Genomic DNA, 24958 nt, shown 5'->3' on the forward strand with positions numbered 1-24958 from the left:
CTCTGCTTCTGCAGGAGAGACAGAAACACTGTCTGTAAATGTTTGTGTCTGTTTACAGTACCTGCTTTATCCCTCCGTGGAAGAGGTTGTGCGTATTTGTTTCAGGAGAGCAGATGGACAGTGCACCCTCTCTGCTGTTGTCATCTGTGTTACTTTCAGGAGTGTGACACGAGCGTGCCACAGGGCATGGGAACCAAAGAGGAGTCATTTCATCCCCCCTGGACCTCCCATTACTTTGAGTGGCTGGCATCTGCCTCATCTACAGCCCACAGCAGCTTGGAGATCCTTCTCCCCAGAGGACATTTGGAGAAAGAAAGAGGGGGAGCTGCTGCAAATCTGACTCAGGCAGGCCCTCGGGGGAGAAGTCAGTCTGTTGTGGCCACTTCTGCAGCCCCAGCCTGCTGTCTGACTGTGGGACAATAGGAGGTGTGGAATGGGTGTCTGGTGAGCCGTGGTGTTCTGTGTGTTTATGTGAGTGTGTACATGTGTGTGCCTCAAATTTACACATGCCATTTGGTTGAATGCTTGATCTCATTAAGATGCTGGATGCTGATGTCCTTTTGGGTACCAAAAAATGCACACAGTTCTGCCACATCCCCCATGAACAAATGTATGCTGAGTCAAAGGGAAATGAGCTGTTACTAGGCAGGTTGCTGGCGAAAAATAACAAAGACAGAAATATTGCACTGTATCTTCTAACTTTTCCTTACTGTCCCTGTCTGGTCACAGGTTATACAGTCAGTGTGTTGAAACGTTTAAGGCTATACTTGTGTCCTCAGGCCATCTGTGCTACTAAGGTAGGGTACTTTTTCTTTAGCCCTCCTGCAGACGCTTGCTGGACAGCTGGCTTACAGTAATACAGACTGTATATTTTTTCTTAGTGTCTCTTGTCCAGTGTTGTGTGTTGCATGACTATCAAAACTAAATTAGTCACAGAGATGGGAATACAGGGATCTGTCTGATGCGCTGAATCCAAGGAGGGAGATATAGAGCCGTTGCTGCAGTTTGACTTTGTTTATTTGACCCTTTCAATTCCAGGTTACCTTCAACATAAAGCCTATGCAGATGCACTTACATTACTGGACTATATGACAGTAAAACTTGACGGTCAACAGAAATATCAGCCCCTGCCTCCTCTCTCCAAGCAAACAAATTCACAGGCAGGTTCAGGTGAATCCATACACATACACGCCTAGTGACAGGTGAGAAATACATTCCTGCCTCTACATTGTGAAAACAGTGTTTTTAACCATTTCACTTCTTAATGGTTCAGGCTATCTGTGCCTTCATAGATAAGTTACTCATACTTCAGCTTTCCTTCCTCTTTACTTCCTCTTTCAGTATCATGATTAGAATTATTAAGGTTAGTCAAGTCAATTTATTCACAGGGAAATTACAAATTTTGACTAAAGTGCTTTAGAGAGAATTTAGAAATAAATCATAAAATGAATAGGTAAATTAAAGTGTAGAGAGAAGTGTGGTAGAGGCACACTAAAAATATCAAAAACAAATCCACAGACAGGAACAGCAACACATTTTGCTCAGTGCTTCGTTTGGTCAATCAGGAAAAAAAAGCTAATTGTGAAGTAATGTTTCTAATTGTGGAGACTGAAAAAGCAGTTGCAAAAACATGGGTCTTATGATGTGAAAAAGTGTTTTAATGTGCAAACATTAAACATCACTTTTCTTTCAGCACTGTAGCCAGGCTGACAGACAATCATAATTCCACTGAATCATGTACCTCATGTGTTTCTTTAATGAAAAAAACTCACTCTTAGAGACAGAAGAATTTTCAAGATAAGATAAGATAAAACTTTATTAATCCCCAGCTGGGGAAATTTGGGTATCATAGCAGCATGGAATAGCAGTTGGAAAGAATACTAGCAACAGAGATAGAAAAATTCAAAAAACAAAATACAAAATAAAAGAGAGAAGATAAAAATATATAAATAATTTGCATTGCTGCAATAACTGGGAAAAATAGACATAAAAATATACTGCCAGATATTAACAGATTTTTACACAAATTGTACATGGTAATCCTGAGAATACTGCTGCCACAAGAGTACAGAATGTATTCTGCCTTTAGATCAATAACAATAATAAATATGTGAATAGTGAATATGAGCGTATGATGGGAAAACAACATCAACACAGCCTTATGTTAAGTGATGGTAATCCAACTAATCTCAACAATTTCCTCATCAAAATCATCATTTTGTATCTTAGATCCCATCCCAACAAACCTGTTTTAATATGTTTTACCCTTAGATGGTTCTTCTTTATTAGATATGATAAACCTGTCTCTGTCAACAGGCTACGTACCACAGTCCTTTAAAGTAGTTGTAATAAAACCTCTCCTCAAAAAGCCTACTCTTGATCTAGGGGTTTTAGCCAACTGTAGACCTATATCTAACCTACCCTTTTTCTCTAAAATCCTAGCTAGTCAGCTGTGCAACCTTCTACATCACAATAGTTTATTTGAGGATTTCCAGTCAGGATTTAGAGTGCATCATAGCACAGAGACAGCACTGGTTAAAGTCGCAAATGACCTTCTAATTGCATCAGGACTTGTCTCTGTACTAGTATTACTAGATCTTAGTGCTGCATTTGACACAATTGACCATGGTATCCTATTACAGAGACTGGAACACCACATTGGCATTAAGGGAATTGCATTAAGCTGGTTTAAATCCTACTTTTCAGAACGATTTCAGTTTGTACAGGTTAATCATGACTCTTCTGTGTACACTAAAGCAAGTCACAGAGTTCCGCAGGGTTCTGTGCTTGGGCCGATCCTTTTCACTCTATGTATGCTTCCTCTAGGCAACATAATCAGGAAACATTCCATAAATTTTCACTGTTATGCAAATGATACTCAGCTATATTTCTCAATGAAGCCAGAGGAAACCAATCAATTGACTAAACTCCAAGTGTGTCTTAAGGAAATAAAGACCTGGATGACCTGTAATTTTTTGTTATTGAATTCAGACAAAACTGAAGTTATCGTATTTGGGCCTAAACACCTTAGAAACTCACTATCCGATGAGATAGTAACTATGGATGGCATTGAGCTGACCTTTAGCACCACTGTAAGGAATTTAGGAGTTATCTTTGATCAGGATATGTCCTTTAACTGCCATGTAAAACACATTCCAAGGACAGCCTTTTTCCACCTACGTAACATTTTAAAAATAAGGCACTTCCTGTCTCAAAACTATACAGAAAAACTAGTCCACACATGTGTTACTTCCAGGCTGGATTATTGCAATTCCCTACTACCAGGCTGTCCCAATTCGTTGCTAAATACTCTCCAGCTAATTTTGATAAAGCTTACAGTTAGAGCTCCCAGCCCGTGCTAAAGTGCCCTCTTGGACACCAAAACGCGTACTAAAGTGCCCTCTTGGACGCCAAAACGCGCGCTAAAGTGCCCTCTTGGACGCCAAAACGCGCGCTAAAGTGCCCTCTTGGACGCCAAAATGCGTGCTAAAGTGCCCTCTTGGACGCCAAAACGCGTGCTCAAGTGAAGTCCTTTTCGCCCCTGACCTTCAAAAAGTCTGTGCACGCCACTGCCGCGAAGTGTGGAACAGCGAGCAGCTCTCTCCTTCCGCTGGATTTGCCACCTCCTCGGAAGCATCAGCTCCTGCTCCTCCCAGAGATGCTCCTGAGCCCCGGGTGGGAACCCTGGAGCGTTACGACGGTGATCAAGAGACTTGTAGCCCCTTCCTCACCAACTGCTCTTCTGTTTGCCCTGCAGCCCTGCACCTTCACCACTGAACCAGTGAAGATAGCATTTGGAACAGCTTAGCCCTCTGTGATGCCTTTCTCCATGGTTTGGCTAACTACATTAAAGATGAACTGGTTTAACATGACACCCCTATCACCTTGGACAGGGTGATTGCTTTAGCCATACGCATCCACCTTCGGATCCAGGCTCATTGACGAGAGAAGCATCAAGAGGGAACCCAACGCTCTCTTCCACATCGCTCTCGTGGAAGTGCTGCTGCAGTCAACTCCGCCTCATTGGGTCAGCGGATTGGGGAGACCCTGGTGAGCACAACTGCCCTGTCACCTCCCCAAAGCCAGAGACCTCTGTTCCAATGCTGCCCCCTCCCTTCAGATGGCCCTCACACCTTGGATATCTTCATCGACTCTGGGGCCGATGCCTGTATCATTGATGAGGAGGTGGTCCTTCAGCTGGGGCTTGAGCAGGTACTTTTGCCTCATCCGGTTCCTGCTAGAGCCTTAAATGGACATATCTTGGGCACTGTCATGCATCAGACCTCTCCCATTCACCTGCCTGGTATGTCACCTCCCAAGGGGCGCCTGTACTCTCTGTTGGAGCCCAAGAGAAAAGGTCATGGAGACTTAGATCAACGACTCATTTGTCCTCCTTCATCTTCTGCTGGAGCAGGGTTTTTCTTTGTTGAGAAGAAGGACAAGACATTGAGACCCTGCATCAACTACCAAGGACTAGATGAAATCACTATAAAGAACCGTTACCCACTACCACTCATCTACACTGCCTTTGAACTGCTCCAGGGGCCACCATATTCTCCAAACTTGACCTGCGCAACGCCAACCACCTTGTCCGCATCAGAGAAGGAGATAAGTGGAAGACGGCATTCAACCAAATGGACAATACAAATACCTTGTAATGCCATTCGGCCTCACCCATGCCACCCTGCCATCTTCCAGGCACTGATAAACGATGTGCTCTGAGACATGCTCAACCAATATGTTTTTGTGTATCTTGATGGTATTCTCATCTTCTCCCGGACCAAAGAGCAACACATTCACCATGTCCAGTCCATCCTCCAGCACCTCCAAGAGTACTCCCTGTATGTAAAAGCAGAAAAAAGTGAGTTCCATGTCTCTTCAGTGTCTTTTCTGGGGAACATTGTAGCACAGGGCAAGATGGACCCAGGCAAGGTCTCAGCTGTTACCTCCTGGCCTGTTCCTGAAAACCACAAACAGCATTTAGTGGTTCCTGGGGGGCGCCAGTTTTTACCGTTGCTTCATCTGCAACTATAGCTTTGTGGCCTCTCACCACCTTGACCTCGTCCAAAGTGCCCTTCCAGTGGTTACCTCCAGCTGAAGCAGCCTTTCAGACCCACAAAGATCAGTTCACCTCATCACCCATCCTCCACATGCCTGACTCTGAATGACAGTTTGTGGTCGAGGTGGATGCCTCCGATGTTGAGGTGGGGGCCGTTTTGTCTCAGCGCTCTGACACTGAACAAAAGCTCCATCCCTGTGCCTTCTTCTCTCAATGCCTGTCCTCTGCTGAGAAGAATTATGACATTGGTAACAGGGAACTGTTTGCAGTTAAGATGGCCCTAGAGGAATGGTGCTATTGGTTGGAGGGTACAAAGGAGCCTATTCTTGTGTGGACAGATCACAAGAATTTGGAGAACATACGCTCCACTAAAAGACTGAAGTTTCACCAGGCCCGCTGGTCTCTGTTCTTTCCCCGTTTCAACTTGGAAACATCTTACCGTCCAGGGTCCCGCAATTCAGTTTCTGATGACGGAAGATTCTGTTGCAAGACCTGAGCCCATCCTCCCTACACCCTGCCTTGTTGCCACGCTGTCTTCCTGTTCCTCACTGCCCACGGTCTCACATGTCCTTGGATTTTGTCACTGGTCTTCCCAACTCTGATGGCCACACTGTCATCCTGACCATCGTTGACCGTTTCAGCAAGATGGTCCACTTTATGCCTCTGCCCAAGCTCCCCACTGCTAAGGAGACCGCTCAGTTGGTGCTGCTCCATGTATTCCGCCTACACGGCCTCCCTGTTGATTTAGTGTCAGACCGTGGTCCCCAGTTTTCCTCTGTGCTCTGGATTCCACCCCCAGACCAATGGGCAAACTGAGCGCATGAACCAAGAACTAGAAACAGCCCTGAGGTGCATGGTCTCCCAAAAACCCTCCTCCTGGTGGTCACAACTATTGTGGGTTGAATTTGCTCACAACTCCCTCGTCTGCTCTGCTACTGGCCTCTCTCCATTTAAGTGTGCATATGGCTATCCACCACCACTGTTCCCAGCCCAAGAGTAAGAGATTTCCTGTTTGTCTGTCCAAGCCTTCGTCCATCATGCTGCAGAACATGGCTCCAAGCTCGCTCCACCCTCCTTCATTCTGTGGGTGCTATGCTGCCACTGCCAACCACCGCAATGCACCTGCAGGGCCGTAACCCTCCCAGTCCACAAGGTATTGGAGACCTCTACCCCATCAATGAGAGCAGATCAGGCGACGCACTGCATACACTGGACCGCCATCAACCACTTGTGGAGGGCGAGGCGGTTGTGCCGCAGGGACCAAGGGACTGTTGTAGACTGGCTTAACCTTGGACACATGGAAGGTAGGGTGAACTCTTATGGAACGCGGGAGCTTCAACCAGATTGCCACTGGATTGATGGTTTTCTGGATTGTGAAAGGCCCAACGAACCTAGGTGCCATCTTTTTGGATTCCATTTGGAGAGGTTCCTGGGTGGAGAACCACACTGACCTGCTTGGTAGGGAGATGCAGAGAGGTCCTGGGTTCCTGCTCGGCATATTGTGGACCCCAGACGCGTGGCCAACTTTCATCAGAAACACCCCGACCAGCCAGCCAATGAGTCTGCTCTTCGAGGGACCCGCATCTTGCCCCCACCTGTCCCGGATGTTAAGGACCGTTTTGTGGGGGAAATTTCTGAGGCCTGCTCTACTCATATGCATCTTGTGGTTAATTGTGTTCTTGAATTTACCTGCTGAATAAAGACTGTTATTCTACTTCCTGGTTCATTTGTGCTGTAATTGGGTTCACTCTACACTGGTTACACTTACTCTTGATCAGTGCATGTTCAACTCACAATCACTAGCTCATAGTACACCAGCAAAATACCATTTTCTGCACTGCTGTGACCACATGTATCATCCCCTGTGAAAATCCTGATCCTGTGCTGTTATTTGTCTCCTTTTTGACTTGATTATCCTGTTTTCCCACAGCCTGATCCCTGCGGAGTATAGCTGGAATTTCTTCTTCAAAGTCCTTCTGAGCCCTTAAGAAAAGGACATCAATGTCCATCTTCATGACAGTTAGCTCATCAGTTAGTTTGCTGACTTAAATATCACAGTACAACAGTGGAGGGAGAAGTATTCAGATCCTTTACATGAATGAAAGTTGTGATACTACAATATGAAAATACTCTGTTACAAGTTAATGTCCAGCATTGAAAATTGTATTCCATGCACAAGAATATAAAAGTAACAGTAGGCATTGTGTTGAATGACTCCATTCAAAGATGATATACTGCATATTATATTGTTGGATTATTATTACTGATGCATTAACAGGTGAGTTTTATTTAAATGTTGCAGCTGTTAATGTACATGAAATCTGTGTGAGGACACCACCCGAGTGTAGCTGAGAGGTTGCAAAAGAAAGCATAAAGTAACATAAGATGGAAATACTCCAGGTAAGTCAGTACTTCAAAATCATACTTAATTACATCACTTTAGTGAATGTGCTGGTATGTCCTGCTACTGCAGTACAAGCATATACATTAATATTACATGATCAAATTAAAACATTAGGTCCAAATAATATTCCACATACAATTCTTTCAACACAAAAATAAAATGATAAAACGACACAGTCATGTTGCAACATTTTGAAGTATCCATCGGTGCTTACCTAGTCTCCATCGCTTGAACCAGACATGAGTTCATTTTATGCAATCAGTCTGAGGACATAACTTGCTGAATCATCTTCCATGTCAAGCCAGCGTTTTAGCTTTTGTAGGAACTTGTACTATGTCTTTCTTACTAAAGCCTGCGCCAATGGCAGTTGTGCTTCTGATAAACAGTGTCAGCTTTTTAAGAACCATGAAATACGGCATAGTTTACCAAGCCTCAAAAGGCCATACAGGTTTTGAATTGGTTTCATCATCTTTAAAGACTGCTGAATTTCCTCATCCTATAGTGTGTGTCTCTGTGTGTGTTAAGTGTGTGTGTAGTCACAGTATCTTTGTGGGAATTTGGTGTGTAACCTGCAATATATCAGCCACATGATAGTGTATCTTCAGGATTTCCTTGCCATCTTCAAAGAGCCAGTCAAAATGGTACTATAGTTACAGAAGGACCTCACAGTTCTTACAATATGTAAACGATAAAACGGTGCACTGACAAACATTTTGTATATTGGTCTTCTAGGACACAATCTGATTGTTGCTTTAACATATGGAGCAAACAAATCAGTCTCTGTGAGTCATTTATCACATCACAAATGCTTCCCAAAAACAACAGACAAGATGAGGTGAATAACACATATCCGTTTGACTTAGCAGCGGATGTATAATGACTCTATTGTTGGGGCACAAAAGGAGGCATGATAATTATTTAATCCCGTCCAAGCTGAGCGACAGATCTGCCTTCCTTCGATCTTACCTTTCCTCTCCATTCCAGACGCTGTCCTGCAGCAGCTTCAGTGACAGATGGGAGATAAAAGCGGGAGCTGGGAGGAGAGAGGGAATGAGAACAGGTGGGGGTGAAAACTGAAGAAAAGGAAAGGGTACAGGGGTCAACTGGGGCAATAGAAGGGGGAGGAAACTTACATATAGACTTGCAGAGGGGCCAATCGATGGATAGATTTTTTTCCGTCCCTCCAAATCTGTCTGTTTTTGCCAGATGTCAACTAACTGTGTAGAAACATGGAAAAATGCCTAGGATCATGCTGGGGAGAGATGAGGATTGGAGCAACATATAATGATTGTATAAGTATTTTTGGAAAATATTTTTTGTTCTTTAACATTTGTTCTGCTGATGTGGCAATGGATTCAACCACATGAATGACACATCAAATAGTACATAGAAATGCAGCCTATAAAGGAATTTAATAGCTGATTTAATCAGGTACAGGTTTAGTGTAAATATTCACTTTGTAAAATAGGCACAGTCGTATTTTATTCTAAAGAGAGGAGAGGGGGATTAGAATCACGCAGAATACAGTTTTATAGGTACTCAAAGTGAATAATTCCCTTTCAGAGAGGCTTAAGGCTCAGGTTTAAGGGCTCCGTAAAGAACTAAAGGTTCACAATGTGAATGCAGCTGCCTATTCAATACCCCAGCCCCCCAGCCAGACACTAATGCTGCCCCCTGCCTTCCTGCAAAGGAGGAAGCCCCAGCAGACTGTTGAACTCCTGCTGCATCCCGCCCTCCTCCCCTTTCTGCTGCAGCAAGCCGGGCTGGCCCTGGCAGCTGTTTAGCCAACTGAGGCAGAAGGGAGAACAATGAATTTTGACTTAACTCAGCCTTTCTGTGTGTGTGTACGTGTGTGTGTCTGCGTCACTATTTTCCACTATTATTTCATTAATAATGGACCCATTGATGCAACCCCCTCCCTAAAACCATAACATCCTTGACTATTACACCAAAGTTTAATTGTGAATATAAGATCAGTTAGAAGCATCAGTATCATTCTGTCTTAATTAAATACTGATGCACAGAGCTCCTCACAGTGAGCGAGTCGAGTTACATTGCAGTAGAGATGACCTTGCCCAATTGTCCAAGGAGTGCGCTAGGCAATAAAGCTATCAATCTAGACAAACTTGCTAGAAACTATTGGTTCTGGTTCTGAACCTGCATGGTCTAGAACAGGGGTCGGCAACCTTTACCACTCAAAGAGCCATTTGGACCCGTTTCCCACAGTAAAGAAAACACTGGGAGCCACAAAACCCCTTTGACGTGTCAAATAAAATAACGCTGCATATAATGTTTTTTTGTTTTTGCCTTTATACTATGTACAAACAAGCGATAATGTGCTGCATTTATGAAATAGCTGAACGACTGCAGAGAAAACAAAATGACATTTCTGCGTGCAACAATAACATTTTGAAGTCCGACAAAAAGACGTTGGTTTGAAGGTACTTTCAAGTAAAATTCTTAATGTCTCTTGGAGTCCTTCTTGCATAAATGAAAAAAACACCAAACTTAAATTCTCCACCGGCAGCAAGGTAAAAATACCGTCCACTCTCTGCGTGCCGTCAGTCTTTTACTGACGCGTGCAGTCAGCTGTCAACCTGAATAATAGGACTATTTCACTGAACAATGAAAAAATATGAATATATGCTCAATAATAGGCAATTAAAATATTAATCAAACGTGGTTAATGTGATTTCTGCTCCTGAACCTCAGCGCAGAGCGTCTGTGCCTGTGCGCCGTCACCTGCATCGTATACGCATGATCGTAAACTGTCATCTGTGAGCGCGAGCGATTTGTTTCAAAACGAACGAACTAAAATAAAATACTTTTTAGTTAAATGCTCATTAATTATTTTCGGGAGCCGCAGGGAGGGATGAAAGGGCCACATGCGGCTCCGGAGCCGCGAGTTGCCGACCCCTGATCTAGAACAATGTTACTGCATGAATGGAGCACTTTAACTATCTGTACTAAAACATGATTTCATACATGGTCATTGTGAAGTTAAAACTGTTGATTCACAGTGGTTCTGGTCAATCCAAACAGCGTGCCAGAGAACATGGTGTGTAATAAACCCTGTGTTGTAAATTCCATGTTATTTAATTCAACCAGGGTGTTATGTTGTTTATTTTAGTCAGGCACCTTCTTGGACAGCTCAGGTGTGCTGTAGGGTCCTCATAATGTTTACCCTGTGTGTGTGTGGAGTTAACGAGCACATGCTGCACTGAGGCTGCTTCTCATCCCACAGAGTGCGTTCATGAAGAAAAAACCATTCTGAAACCATTCTACATTCTACATCCTACGTTATCCTAAAAGTCAGTTCGGTAGACTGAAGACTTGCCTGTAATGCTGCAACCATTTAATCCTATATAAAGAACCTGAACTGTTCACTGTGTCTGTGTCTACTCTCTGACCGGAGTTGCCGTGGTGGATAAAGTGGTTCCAGTGAAACAAGTCAGTTTTCTCAACATCTACAATACCCTGACTTGGTTTTCACTTGAATAGATGAGACTTAACAGGGAGCGTATGACCTGGCCAAACAATAGAGCTATCACTGTTAGCTGCAATCTGGTGCTAAATGCAATGCACCTTATTGAAAATTTGAAAATTCTCCTTCAAAATGCATCCAAAGCCCTTCTCATTCTCACTAGTTTCATTAGCACCCTCAAACACACACATAATAAGATAGGTGCATGTAATTCATTGGATGATAAGTAGCCAACTACCTATTATATTGCTACAAATGAAATGTTATGATGTGACAAATATACTGTATAGTAATATAATTAGTTTTAGCTGTAAAGTCCAACAAAAAACATTCCTGAGCTCGGGTCAGATTTTTGCCTTTTTGTCATCTGCTTACACTTTAGTTTCATCATTCGTGTTAGATCTTTTTATGAAGTGCCACTGACTATTTCCATTTTACAGGGTTGGCTCTTTCACCAGTCCTGTTTGGTCATGTAATTTGTCTGCTAAAAGTTCACTCTGAAATGAAGCTCTTAGCACATGTTCAAGCATGATCAGTGTATGATTCATTCAATTTATAGGCTCAAGTGTCTTTTCTGATTGAACAGATTAACAGGAAAACTGAAAGTACACCTGCTTGAAAAGGTGATATAATAAAATGTGCTATAAGTCAGGGACATTGAAAAGTTATCATGCCAACCTTAAAAATATTCTTATCGTCTTCAGTACTGCTGCACAACACATTGTACAGAAGAATACACTGTGGACAAGGCTTCATCTTGTGTATGTGCTCGACATCAGTCTGGCCTCTCAACTGAGACTGTGCAGCAGAGCCCCCTACTGCAATTTACATGAACCTTCAAAAAAAACTGACAGCCTTCTGGACCCTTGTCTCTACGTGACAACAGTTTCAAGATGTGTTTCAGTGAAGGACGATCACAGATATTCCAACATTGCATGTCCTCGCCTCATAAAAGACAATACTTAAATGTTAAAACTTTAATATAATAAATCTGGAGTTATCTTATACTTTTTGTTTGTTGTTGTCAACACATCCCAGAAATAGACAAAAACCAACAATGTGTTAGTCTGTCTCTCTGTGCTTTCTGACTTTCCTACCTTGTCTTGCCCATTCCTTCCAGATGAGTGTTACTTAAAAAGGTGGAAAGTTGGGGACTATTTTCAGCAGCTGATTACTACACATTTGGTGCTCTATCAGTATTTACTGTAACAAGTCACATGCATACATGCACACCCAGTGCAATGGTATGGCTCACTGGAGGAGCTCTATGGGACAGAGTTAAAAGATATATCAGCATTTTACTACACCGATAATAGGAACAATTCATTGTTGGCTTTGGTTTTTTCATGGTATGTATTGCCCAAAAAACAAAAACAAAAAAAAATTAAATTGAATATCTACAGTATTTTTTATTACACTTTTTCTTTTGTGTAATCCACCCTGCATCAGAAAGCCTTACATTTTATAAGTCTTTAATTTTGAGCACAAACCTCCCTAATGAATAAGAATCAGAAGAGTTTCTTTTTTAATACTTTGAACTATTAGTCATTTTTTAAGGTTTCTAAATTAGCAGTCTATCGGACACAGACTATGAAGCAATTCAAATTTTCACATTTGAGAACATTTTAACTGTATGATCTTCAGTGAAGTCAAATCATTTTATCAGAGATATATCAAGATATAGGCTTCAAGCCAGATGTGCAGCCCCCCAAATGAGATGGATTTACACATTCTGATCGCTGAGATCAGAATGTGTAAAGAGAGATGAGTGTCCATTAGAGCACTTTACTGACTCACAGCTAGTGAAATGACTTGTATTCTTTTTAAATACACCAGGGTTTATTCCATATTTAAAAGAAATTATTGAAACTTCAAGTGTTCATGTTTGCAATGTAAAAAAAAAAATAATAATAATCTGACACACAATCACAAATTATTCAGTTACAGGTATTTTCAAAGTACCCGACTTAGCTTTCAGACATAGGGACCATATAATGGTCAGGTGCAGAAATCCACTCACCATTACAGTACATGTGATAACTTCCAGACACTTATGCAACTACACTTTTAACAAGGACAAACAAATGGATTGGACTGACTTTTTGCATGTTGCAACGTTTAAAGAATGCAAAGGCTTTAAATGTGGTGTATGCTTAATAATAATTAAAAAAAACTTTTACAATGCAAGTGGTAGGAGTCTCAGTTTCAGTAGCAAAAAAAAAAAAACCTCCACACCTTCTTTCTTTATGGCTAACATTGGTTACTTTCTCAATCCATTGTCATGTAACCTCACAGACAGTGATTTCATCAATACAATGTTTCTAGGAATACAGTTTTAAAATATAACCACAGAAAATCTGTTGAGTACTATCAAAAAGTACAGTAGCCAGCGGTGGAGTCCAAAGGAACTTAAAGGTTCCTGCACCTGAAGGCCAAGTATGCAGTCAGTGATACAACTTAATATCTTTGTGTGACACTTTGTTGCTATAACGCTGGCCGTCCATTCAGTTTGTCATGCATGAGTGCGATGGCTCCACCTGTGAAGTCTCTGAGAACCTGCACCGTCTCCCGCTGGAGCTGCAGTGACTCGCGCACAAACTCCTGCTGTGTCTCTGCCAGCTGTTGCACGGACTCAGACAGAAGCTCGAGGGAGCGTGAAACCGTCTCCAACAGAATGTTGGTGGCGTGCTGCTCTTGAAGGCTCAGTGATGCATTATGTAGCATGCTATCTCTCATGTTCTGTGAGGGCTGAGCTTGCATTGGAACCGTGGTTGTTGACGTTGAAGGACCAGAGGATGTCTGAGGTTGTCCTTGTTTCTGGATGCCATTGTTTCCTTGGTGATCCTCTGCTGGTTTTGTTGCCTGAGTTGAAGGAAGCATGTCATCCCTCGGGTCATCATCTGAGTCTCCAAACGCAGCCTCAGTATCTTGAGTCAACGAAAAAGGCTAATCAGTGTTTTTTTTATTACTAAAACATGTTTTTAATTGGAACACAAATCTTGACAACTTACCTTCTGTCACGGGTACATCATACTGCCCATCAAGCGCAGGTTGTGATGAGTCCCCTGCGACATTCAAAATTTGGTCACTCATGTGCCATATATTTATATCTTGTGGGCAAAATGTCAGCACAGTAGCTACACAATTCTTTGAGAGGAAGGTGACATGGATTTAACAACTAACAAATGAAATAAAACCTCACAATAACAAATAACTTGAAGTGTGTTATGTAGACATATATACTTATACACTGATATGAGTAAATAGTCAAAACGTTCATTTTTGGGTGACCTATTCCTTGAAGTACTCACTCATGGTGTAGGAGGTTGATGGAGGCATCGACGCCATGTCCAACCCACCATTAGGAGAACTTTGCATTCCAATCATATCCTCCTCTTCCATTTCTTCTTCCTCCTCTGGCACATCATCGTCATCTCCCAGCGGGCCAAAGTCACCTGTGCTTTGGTCTTCCTCGTCCATCTCCAGAATCTGGAGCACTATTTTCTCTGTCTGATTAAGATCTCTGGAAAGACGTGAGTTGAGACCCCTGTTGGGCACTGTCCCTGACCGCATGGCAGCCACTTTCCGTTTGGTGTCACACTTCAGATCAGACCATTTCTTGATGACCTCGATGACCTCACGCTGGCACTCCCCAATCTCATTGACACGTGCAGTAATCTCTGCCCACGTGCGTTTCTTCACATCTGTTGGTACACCACGATTAAATTTGCCTTGGGGAAGAAAACAAAATGACTGTAAGCACTTCTCTGTTAGTGATCGGGCCACATTGTATTTTTCACAGACTTACTGTCACTTCTAGGATACCCATGTTCCCCTAAGCATTTTGGTTTTCCTCTAATTAGCTTTCTTTTTTGTGTGGTTTTGATGAACCTGTTACTGTTCAACCACCATTTTCCAGAAACCCAGACATAAAACATCAAAGCACAACCTCTTCATTCAGAAAGTGAATAAAACCATTCTGAAAGGGACAAGCACTGAAGACACATACCCACAACAACCATACGATGCTTCCTCACTTCATCCAACAGTATGTGGACTTCACTGAAAGAGAAACGAGCTTTTCTTTTCTTGAAGCGAGTAACACTGTCTTGGTTGTAGTACATTGGTGAAGACATTCTCCACAGACAGTGTCAACAGGTATCCAGCTGCTTTTTGTCGATTCCGCTGTGGTTCCACTTCTCCAGCTGTCTTTCAGTTCTGTCAAAAGTCTGACTGACAAAAAAAAGTTTGCGGGTGTCAATGATAAATCCACTGGTACTAATGTATTAAGTGATAAACAAAACGTTGAAACTGATATCTGTGACTGAAATTAAGGGATATAGACAAAAAGATGACAAGCTGTAAGATAAAAGAAAATAAATACACGGATTATGTCCATTCAGGCTCAACAGCTCAGCAATGACGCTGCGTGCAGGTCTAGTTAATTGACTAGGTAAATGAATGACAATGAATGTAGATTTCCATGATTTTAACTGTAACGTTGTTAAGATAAATGCATAAGTATAACTGTTTTCACATTGTTAAGCAGGGAAATTGAGCAGATTTAGCGTGAGGATAACAATGTAAGTGAATGAACAATGGACGATGCTGTAACGTTACTTGCTATACACACGCGACAGCCTAGTTAGCTAGCTGTATCTATGGCTATAGCTACAGTCAAATTATACCTTTACCTACATTCATACGTTATGATGATTATTTTAACGAGTAACAGCCATTTCATTATCCTCATACAATGCAACATACCTTTAGTTAGCTTGCTTTAGTCGAATATTACACAACAGCACACACTAGGTTAGCTCTTTACTGCAAGAGGTTAGCTAACGCTACCTTAGAGTCAGAAATGACTATGAAGCACTTAGTTCACATAACATAATTTCACAAGGTATAACTTAATGACAAACGTTGCTAATGACACGGTGAACATACCCCCTAATGAAAGAAGTTGGGATTTGGTCCAGAAACGTAACGTTAATGATAAACTTCCTTCTCGACAAGATAGCTATTGTCAAGCTAGCCAGTATGAAGCTAACGCTACACAAGAGATGTCCGGTTAACGTTATTTAGCTAACTTAGCTAACTGAAGCAGCTGGCTGAGGAATTAAGCTATCTACGAAAACAATTATATTAGTATGACAGTTGTACATGACCGTTAAGTATGATTCCACGTGTAACTTACAACAATAACCACGATAAATCGTGATTTTGCTCATTACGTTGTTTTGTTTTATTTCTTAGATTTTTTTTTTTTTTTGCTACGATATGCTTTTATTTTGAAAGAGCACGCCTATTTCTGGGATGGTAGGGTGAGTTGATAGAACAGCCAACACGCTCTGGCACACAGGCGGAGGAAGTCTGTGTAGCTCCAGAACACCGATGTGCTCTTAAGTGAGTGTTTCCTGACGAAGGAGGCGTAGGTATTTATCACTTTACTGCGTTAACAGTATGCGGGTGGTGTAAAAGCCGTGCGAAATGGAAAAAATGTAAGAAAAGCTACAATGACAATAACATTAAATTGAAAAAGAGTCTAAACATTATTAAACATTATATCTACATAAGCTATAGAGTCCCATTTTCAGCAACCATCACTTCTGAGTTCCAGTGGCACATTCTGAGAGCTAATCCAAGTTTGTCATGCTAAAAGGCTCATTGATTATTAGACACCCCTGTGCTACCATGTTACAATAGCTGAAAATCGTTGTGCTGGTTGAAGAAGCAATACAATCTACCTTACTGAGGCTAGCCGAGTATCTGGAACATCAGCACATTCAATTAAAGTCTCAAAATGTCCAGAAAAAAAAAACCAGAAAGCTTTCTTCTAGTCTGCACTTTGAAATTAAGGCTATTCCAAGCAAGAAATTGCAAAGAAATGTAAGATCTTATTCATCGGCATGAGAAAGAGAAATTGGAGGCCCCAGGGCACAACTCAGCACAAGGACAAGTACATCAGAGTCTCTGGACACCTCACAGGTCCTCAACTGGCAGCTTCATTAAATGATGTGTCAACAGGGAAGAGGAGTCCAGGATGCTGCTCTTCTAGGCAGCGTAGTAATGAAAAAGCCGTATCTGAGACCAACCAGTAAAAGGAAAAGATTAAGATGGGCCAAAGTACACAGACATTGGACAGAAGAACACAAGAAGAAAGTATTGTAGACAAGCAAATTTAAGTTTGAGACACTTTGATCACACCAGAAAAACACTGAGATGCAAAACAAACCAGAAGATGTTGGAGGCGTGCTTGACGCTTTCTGTTAAGCATGGTGGAGGAAATGTGATGGTGTGATTGGAGCCAGTTTTCTCCTACACCAGGACAATGGCCCAACAGCACAGCTCCAAACTATGCAAAAACTTTTTGGAGAAGAAGCAGTCACCTGCTATTCCATCTATAATGGGGTTGCCAGCGCAGTCACCAGATCTCAACTCTATTGAGCTGTCCTGGTAGCAGCTCGACGTACTGTATGGTAAATAAGCAGTGCTAATTAAGACGATCCAGTTTATGGGAGGTGTCTCAGGAAGCATGGGGTGAGTTTCTTCAGATTGCCTCAACAAATTGACAGAATGCTGGTGGTCTACAAGCTTTCATTGCTGTGAATGGAGGATTCATTTCTGTGGCCAAGAGTGACAGACAGACGGACAGACAGATAGATAGATAAATACTGTGTAAAGCTGGAGGGTGTCAAAGAACTTTTTTTAGCTGGCAACAACTAGCAGTGCATCAAGAATGAGACTGACAGATTTAACATACTTCTTTTATTGTAAATATGGCACAGGTATTATTTTAATAAGCATTTTCAGTAACAGTTTAATGACTGGCTGTACCTATAACTGGCAAATTTACTACTGACTGCATGCATTAGTGGCATATCACATATTTGATATATTAGCAATTTACATATTGTGCTGGCATTATCTGGTGCAGGCATTTTGAAGAAGTACACAGTGGTAAGAAAAGTGATCTGTAAGCTGAGACGTAATGCTGTGGCCAAGCTGCACTACCAGCATTAAACATGAAATGCAAAATTATCCTGCCCAAACAAAACGCACTGGGATTCCAGACTACTATGCATATACATTACCAGTACAACTCTGATGCAAGATAGTGGAGTGTCCTAACCATTACACCATGATGTGCTTGCAATAGGTTGTGACAAAAATGTATCATAATTCAAACATCTACCTTACTTGTCTCTAAGCTCTAAACAAAATGGTGAGCTGTCTCACGTTGTTGTTTGTGTGTCAGTGGACTTTGGGCTGGTTTCACAAAGAGAATGTATATGACTGGGTATACCAAACAATAAAACTTCACACATGTATAAGTACAAATCTGTCTGGTTCTTGTTCATCTGAAAGTCTCTGCAAAGACATGGTCCACCCACTCGGGGCTGCAAGGGTGTGTACAGACTGACAGCCTTTTCCCCAACACTCCAGTTAGTTTTGTTGCACCTGTTCAGGTGGGACAACTTCCACTCTTAGGATTCTTATGACCTCACAGGTGTTTTCAGTTAGTGTGAAGGCTGGTTTGTGCCCTACTCAGGTTTAAGTTTGGTGGAGTATTCCTGAGAATTTACAAGGTCAATAAATTTCATGTAATAATAAAAACAACCAACAGGTGTCACAAAAGTGACAGCTGAGCCCGAGATGTCAACCAAGCAGTCTACACAGAGAAGATATAATAAGGCAACACAGGTGAAAACACCAGTGTGAGTGGCCTACCAAACCAAAAACATGGCCGACCAAGCTCCAGCTTCACACTGGTAACCTCTGTTGATGTTTACGGTGATAAGAGAAGCAGGCTTTCCTGTTTTTGGCAGCAGGCGGCACTGAGATGTTGGGTGTGAAAAACAAATGTCACTCTATTTTTGTTTAACTGTCTAATGCCAAAACTAAGCATTGGCCTATTTCCACAGACCTCTCTAACATATAATCTTTGTGAAACCAGACACATAGGAGCTTTCAGATTGGGTTTTTGAAAGATTTCACAGTGTAAGTCATCTTAATGTTGGCCTGCCTCCTCGCATGCCAATTTGACTTGAGTGCATGGGGCAGATCGAATACAAATGCCATACAAGCAGACCAAATGACACCAATTCAACATACCATTATCGTTATGAATCACCTGAATCATGTTGGCTATATAGAACATTTAGCAGCATTCCTTTTGGGTGCTCAGCTATGGGTACCATTGTGACTGCAGTGTTGTACTTTTCTGGGTTGGTAATACAGTATAAATTCTGTCTTGCAAGTATTCTGGAACAGTGAACAATCCCACAACACTTGCACTGAAGTAAATAAACCTGCACACACAAGGGATTTGCTGAATAACTGGAAGTAATAGGGATGGCTGAGAAAATATTTTGTACTGAGTAGTCAAAGAAAGTGGTTCTGTATAACAAGCAGGAGAGATCTTGTCCGCACTCAAGAGTACATGGTCAGCTGAAGCCACTGGAAATAAACAAGAGCAGAGAAGATAACTTGATGTAAACAGTGAACTGTTCCAATCAACTGAATCAAATCCTTTTCAAAATCTGAATTCCAGTCAAACCCCAGTGATCTGTAAAATAACTGAGATCACTTTACCTCCTGAACATTGACTTTGATAGTCCCATTGTTGTCCTTATCCAGGGTTTTGAAGGCACCTGAATCAGAAAAGATATCCCAACACGTTCAGTTTATGAACCAGCCACTCTTATCACACAGATAAGGCTGCTAAACCAAATAAGTAAATCCATTTATTTTAGGACTGCTCTTTCAAACTTACGGCACATGGCATCCAGCCTCACAAGGCAGCCAATGTAATTGTCAAAATCCATGTTCCCATTTTCATCGCTGTATCTGCGAATTATCATCTGGAACAGCTGTTCATTGAGGGGGAAGCCTGAGGAAGAGATTAAACCAATGTAGACTATTTAAGAGAATTTACACAAAGGTTACACAAACATAGGCTTAAGGCAACGTATATATAAATAACTGGTATGATATTCTAATCATTAATCCATTACACATCAGCTCAAAGGTGAGACTTTCTATTGAGTTCAGAAACATTTGACTTGTATTTGACTTGCTGCCCTTATCTATCAAGGTGCTGGAATACTGATCTAGCAGTTTATCTATTCAAACAGTGTTCCCTGGCCATGGCGAGATAAGAAAATTATGTCTGCAGGAGCTAAGCCAAACCTTGCAAATTCAACATTTACAAGTATAATAATAATAATGATAAAATTATCATATTTACAGACTTCTGGCTTATGAAAAATGATCCAAATCCAATATTTTTCATGTTTAAAACATGAAAAATCCATCTTGTCAATAGCTGCGCAAACATTTAACAACAGTAGAAGAAATTAAAGAAAAGCTCACCAGCAGCTCTGAAAGCATTGGGCAACTCATCTGCACCAATGACACCAGAGCCATCTGTGTCATGGGATTTGTACACTCCCTAAACAACAACAAAAGTATTTGAAGCATGTATACGATCTGAAAGTTTCCAGATAAGTTGATTCACAACCCAGAAAGAATAAAAGAAACAACGTACATAGCTGTCAATATGGATGCAAGAACTATATGAGAAACTCCAAGCATCAAATACATGTGTCATATTACTGGCAGAGTAAGTTGTTACTAAGAATTTCCTGTCAAATGTCTCTTCAAATTATCTGTTCCACATGTAGCCAATTTAATATTGTGTGCCCTTCAGTAAACAGTATACAGATTAATGTCTATGTAAAACGAGGAAGTTAATCAAAGTAAGGAGGAGTTTGGTACACTGTACTTTTAAATCATAGTCATTCATGCCATAAACAGCTGATACTGTATGTGCTTGAAGCTTCAGTTTCCTCTGTGTTCACCGTTACTTGAGATGATTAACACTGGCCACAGGAATTTAGCTGTGCAGCACAGAAACAGATGTGGTGGACAAGTTAAACACTGCTGCTGTACTTGCCTGCCATTTCTTTATATTGTTCCAGAGGTGTTTGAATTCGTGAAAGCCGAGTTTTCCAGTGCTGTCACTCTGAAACTGCATTAAGGACAATAGACACCAAGTCATCAAGACTCCAGCTTAGACAAACACTTGCATTACTTGTGGCCACGCTGTATTTGCCCAAGGTGAATTTTTACAGACCTTCCTCATTCATGTAGTACAGAATTCACAGTGGGGAATGAATATCAAGTTTTTGTCTGACTTGTTCACAAAGTTGCTGTTGGGGTTTACACCAAAATGACAAGAATCACATAACTCCCATTTAGCTACCTTTGCACTCTTTTCTACTTAAATGTACAATATTACTACAAAAAAAAAATTAACAGTTTGCTTCCAGCTTACTTTTTGGGATCATGGCTCCCTACTTTTGATACCTGCTCAATGCTTAACCCCCACTGATTTTGAGGTCATTAATCCTCACCGCCCAATGCTGCAGGCCAAAAGCAGTGCGGGCTTGCCCCATTTACAGCCATCTCTACTGTGCTTTCCCTGCCAGCTTCATACAATTACCCGTACACAACACATAAACATTACTAATGATAGAAAGGATACATCCATGACTGCCACCATGCTCCTGCAAGACTCAATGCTGAAACCATCTGTCTTCAGGTCGTCATCTGAAATATAAGAAAACAGGCACTCACCATGTTGTATATCTCTTTTAAATACACATAAAAATGTATGTATATGCTTATATACATATATAAATACTGTAAATATGACACACAAACAAGTCTTACGCTTTGCAATGATTCTGTTTAGGATGTTCATCAGCTCAGATGGGCTCACTTCCATGTCCTACATGACAAATATTCAACAGTGTAAACATCATGAGTCAGCAGAAACCTGTACAGATACCCAACTGCATGGTGTTAGAAAACTGATGAAGGAGAAACATTCTTTGAAAGAAAAAAGAGAAGTACAAGTAGATAAAGCACTCACATCCCCAGCGAGTTGCTGGAAGACTCTGCGAAACTGTTTCTCCTCATCACTCTCATGCTGCTCTGCATATACAGTTGGCCTTCGTGGTGGAGGCTGTGGGACAGAGTAACAGCAAACATTACAAGAGTTAGAGTTGGCAGAGTTAGCAGAACAGTGATGGTGAGATAGAGCTGGTAATGTAATCACTGTTACTCACAGGTTCAGAAGGCACAAACTGGGCTGGGTCAATGTTGCTACAAAGAGATCAAAAACGAAGACAGAACATTAGGCCGCCATCCAAACCTTTTTGGCATAGACAGGTGCTTTGTGCAGTTTTTTACCTGATAACATCAATGACGCCACCGATAAACTTTTTGGCAAAAAACATCTTCTGTCAACTGTGAATGCAGAATGCAACAGAAAATCAGGCAAAAGATCAAGCACCACCCGGGTCCAGATTTCTTATAGCACTCGTTGACTGAAGACTTCAGCACTCTGGGATCACGATTGGTTTTTTGTATGGAGTGAGTGGAATGAAACAACTTGAAATGATGTCGGCAGTGGTCATTTGTGGCTTGAGTAATACAAGCAGAACATGATTTTTAACTAGGGCTTCATTCCATCGTGCTGCATCTTTTCCTCTCAAGAAGAGATGTGTTTCAGTTGTCTGCTGCTGTGCAGAGGTCTATAACTCAGAAATCCCAAGCAAAACCATAATTCTGTATCTTGTGAAATAATGGCATAATTAACAATAATAATTAGAGAGCTGGAGTAGATGGCATACAAAAGGATGTCAACATTACAGATATGTACTGGTTTAAGTGTTGTTCACTATTCGGCCCTGTCATACTAACCGGTTTGGTGATTCAGCAGCTAGCTACGGCAGGACTGGTTTACCTTCTCGTCTATCAAGCGCTAACATGTCCAGTGTTTTCTTACTGCAGTCTCATTGAGGGCACACCCACCAGTCCCGTTTAAAACTTTCCTGTTGTTGAAAAAAGCAAAGCTGCACCCCGACTGCGAAAAATAGATCCGATTTAAAAGGTTATCTTAGTGCATCGTGCGTTTATAATGATGTCTTTGAACCTACAAAGCACACTAGCAAACTAAATGTGATCTTTTTAAAGTTCAGATTGTGACTGAAGTTAGCGTTCCCTGAAGCGTTAAACCCGCACAACATAGAGCAAATATACAGGTTAACATGTTAATGTAAACGTTACGGTCCGAGTTTTGCATTGTACCAAGTGTTATTGGCCTAATCCATTACTGACTAATATCGTTAAAACGTTGTCTACACCGGATAGCCTCTTAAATTCCGTCTTTAAGGTAGAACTTGACGTTACTAACAATAGCCTGAGCAGCTAACTGTAGCTTTAGCTAAGCTAATTTGCATGGGTACGTTATCCGTTACATTCAACAAAACTCGGATATACCACGATTAACACTTATCTAATCCTACATTGTTTTTAAGGTAAACGATACTTTGGTCTTTTAGAACTCAACGTTTCTATTTACCGCGAGGAAACAGCACTTTGTTAAAGTTGACAGCAGGATCTTCGGCTCAATTTGTCAGTTCCACCAACCGAACCACAGCTGGCAGGAGGGTCCGTCAACACGCCCCAACTGACGCTACAGGGAGATAAGAGGAAGTCTCTCTGTTGTTTCCGTCTTTGGGTTTCAGTAAAGAGGTTTTCTGGTTCTAGCGATGCGCTACTATTGAATTATCTTATTTTGTTTCTATTGTCTGGTGTGTGGCAGTGCTGTCAGCGATTTAAAAGAAGTGCCTTGAAATCGTAAACGTCAACCATGTGCAGACGTTTCTTTCGACAACATGCAGAACTCGTAATATACGACATTTAGGCTATATTGTGTACGTAAAGACTTTAAATTGTACAATTCCACATATTGTTATTGCTGAAAATTTGAATATTATTTGTCATTCAGTGTTTTTCATCAAATGATGCTTGAATTAATTTTTGTCGGACATTCCAGCAGTGTAGCAGTGCAGAGATCTACGTACCGTCTTCATACGACTACGTTTCCGGGACTTACTATTCTCTCTTCACAGTTATACAATCTTTGTTCTATTTGTCCTTCCTTCTTTTGGTTTCTCTATTTATTCATTTATTCTGGCTCGGTGTGCGAACTCAGTTAAAGCACGTCCCTGCCACCATCTGGTGTGGAGTGTAAACAGTTATTCTACAACCTGTACTTTTTAGATACAGCTTAAAGATTTATTCTACGATTCTGCGATTCTAGTTCTAGGTTTTCGCTATACAAACAGGTCTTCCACTGAAAACGCGTTGAGTTTTTGACTTCTTCTACATTTAGCTCAACTAAGTTAAAACAGAAGGACAAGTAATAATATTGGATTTCCATGTGTACAAAACACTAGCCTATAAAAACTATGATGATGACTGTTTCTGTTCCATCTCTGCAGGTTAGCTTCAAGTTTGACTTCCACACAGATATGTAAATGTGTTTAAAGACCTTTTATGACACATAACCTTTTTTTTCTTAATTAAAACACAAACAAGCAAACCCACATTTGGCTGTACCAACAGCAACTATAGTCCATCTCAGCAACACTTTGCAGTTCACTGTCCTGACAATCAGACTAAAATAAAGGTGTTTGTGTCTGTTGGGCTCAATAATTTATTGCGTCATTATTTCTTATGGTATCATTATAATATGCTTGTAAGAGTTACAGTGTTGCTGTAATATTTGTAAAGTGTTCTCCTTTAGCCTCCTCTGTAATGATAATAGCCACACAAAGAAGGATTTTACAAACTGTACCAAAGTAAAATGTCTTATGGCAATCCACTGCCATATAGCAACATTTAAAAACAGTCTAGGTTCAGTTTCTCCAGCTCATCTTCATTTAACAATGGTCTTCCATCTGATTATTGCTTACCACCTCTGCTGCTGTCTATACGTTGATATTATACATACAGAAAACAACCATTCAGACTTCTACAAGTGTTTATTATTTTATAGCTAAACTGACTGCAGTGTATGAAGAGCATTTAGCAAAGCAGTTGTTTTATGTGATGCTAACTGTCATCTGATGGTTGATTGGCTTTACAGTGA

At 41.3% G+C, this 24958-nt stretch overlaps 2 protein-coding genes across 5 annotated transcripts; both read right to left on the bottom strand.

Moving 5' to 3' along the window:
* Nucleotides 1-12537: 12537 nt before the first annotated feature.
* On the bottom strand, nucleotides 12538-16011 carry zgc:153990 (uncharacterized protein LOC768125 homolog). Of its 3 annotated transcripts, none has more exons than XM_041952780.1 (5): nucleotides 15898-16011; nucleotides 14957-15176; nucleotides 14259-14678; nucleotides 13959-14012; nucleotides 12538-13874 (listed from the first exon to the last, which is right to left on the bottom strand). In XM_041952780.1, exons 2-5 carry the CDS (start codon nucleotides 15081-15083, stop codon nucleotides 13432-13434), a joined length of 1044 nt encoding a protein of 347 aa, XP_041808714.1. In that variant the 5' UTR covers nucleotides 15084-15176; nucleotides 15898-16011; the 3' UTR covers nucleotides 12538-13431. The 3 variants fall into 3 exon arrangements, with proteins under 3 accessions (XP_041808714.1, XP_041808713.1, XP_041808715.1); XM_041952779.1 differs by having other exon boundaries at nucleotides 14957-15180; nucleotides 15898-15997; XM_041952781.1 differs by lacking the exon at nucleotides 15898-16011 and adding an exon at nucleotides 15715-15872 and having other exon boundaries at nucleotides 14957-15180.
* Nucleotides 16012-17703: 1692 nt separating this feature from the next.
* On the bottom strand, nucleotides 17704-23907 carry capns1a (calpain, small subunit 1 a). Of its 2 annotated transcripts, none has more exons than XM_041952013.1 (11): nucleotides 23889-23907; nucleotides 22210-22266; nucleotides 22086-22122; nucleotides 21890-21982; nucleotides 21688-21745; nucleotides 21500-21564; nucleotides 20909-20977; nucleotides 20326-20404; nucleotides 19727-19843; nucleotides 19546-19604; nucleotides 17704-19410 (listed from the first exon to the last, which is right to left on the bottom strand). In XM_041952013.1, exons 2-11 carry the CDS (start codon nucleotides 22254-22256, stop codon nucleotides 19384-19386), a joined length of 651 nt encoding a protein of 216 aa, XP_041807947.1. In that variant the 5' UTR covers nucleotides 22257-22266; nucleotides 23889-23907; the 3' UTR covers nucleotides 17704-19383. The 2 variants fall into 2 exon arrangements, with proteins under 2 accessions (XP_041807947.1, XP_041807946.1); XM_041952012.1 differs by lacking the exon at nucleotides 23889-23907 and adding an exon at nucleotides 23384-23488.
* Nucleotides 23908-24958: the final 1051 nt, after the last annotated feature.

Source organism: Chelmon rostratus, chromosome 14 (assembly GCF_017976325.1).
Source record: "Chelmon rostratus isolate fCheRos1 chromosome 14, fCheRos1.pri, whole genome shotgun sequence".
Classification (NCBI taxonomy): Eukaryota; Metazoa; Chordata; class Actinopteri; order Chaetodontiformes; family Chaetodontidae; genus Chelmon; species Chelmon rostratus.

Coding starts and splice junctions, on each gene's coding strand:
- zgc:153990 (XM_041952780.1), bottom strand. CDS start 15,083: ATGTCTTCACCAATGTACTACAACCAAGACAGTGTTACTCGCTTCAAG. Junction 14,679..14,956: donor GCATCGTATGGTTGTTGTGG/GTATGTGTCTTC, acceptor TTCTTCCCCAAG/GCAAATTTAATCGTGGTGTA. Junction 14,013..14,258: donor ATCAACCTCCTACACCATGA/GTGAGTACTTCA, acceptor TGAATGTCGCAG/GGGACTCATCACAACCTGCG.
- capns1a (XM_041952013.1), bottom strand. CDS start 22,256: ATGTTTTTTGCCAAAAAGTTTATCGGTGGCGTCATTGATGTTATCAG. Junction 21,746..21,889: donor TCCAGCAACTCGCTGGGGAT/GTGAGTGCTTTA, acceptor TTTGTCATGTAG/GACATGGAAGTGAGCCCATC. Junction 19,605..19,726: donor GAGGCTGGATGCCATGTGCC/GTAAGTTTGAAA, acceptor TTTCTGATTCAG/GTGCCTTCAAAACCCTGGAT.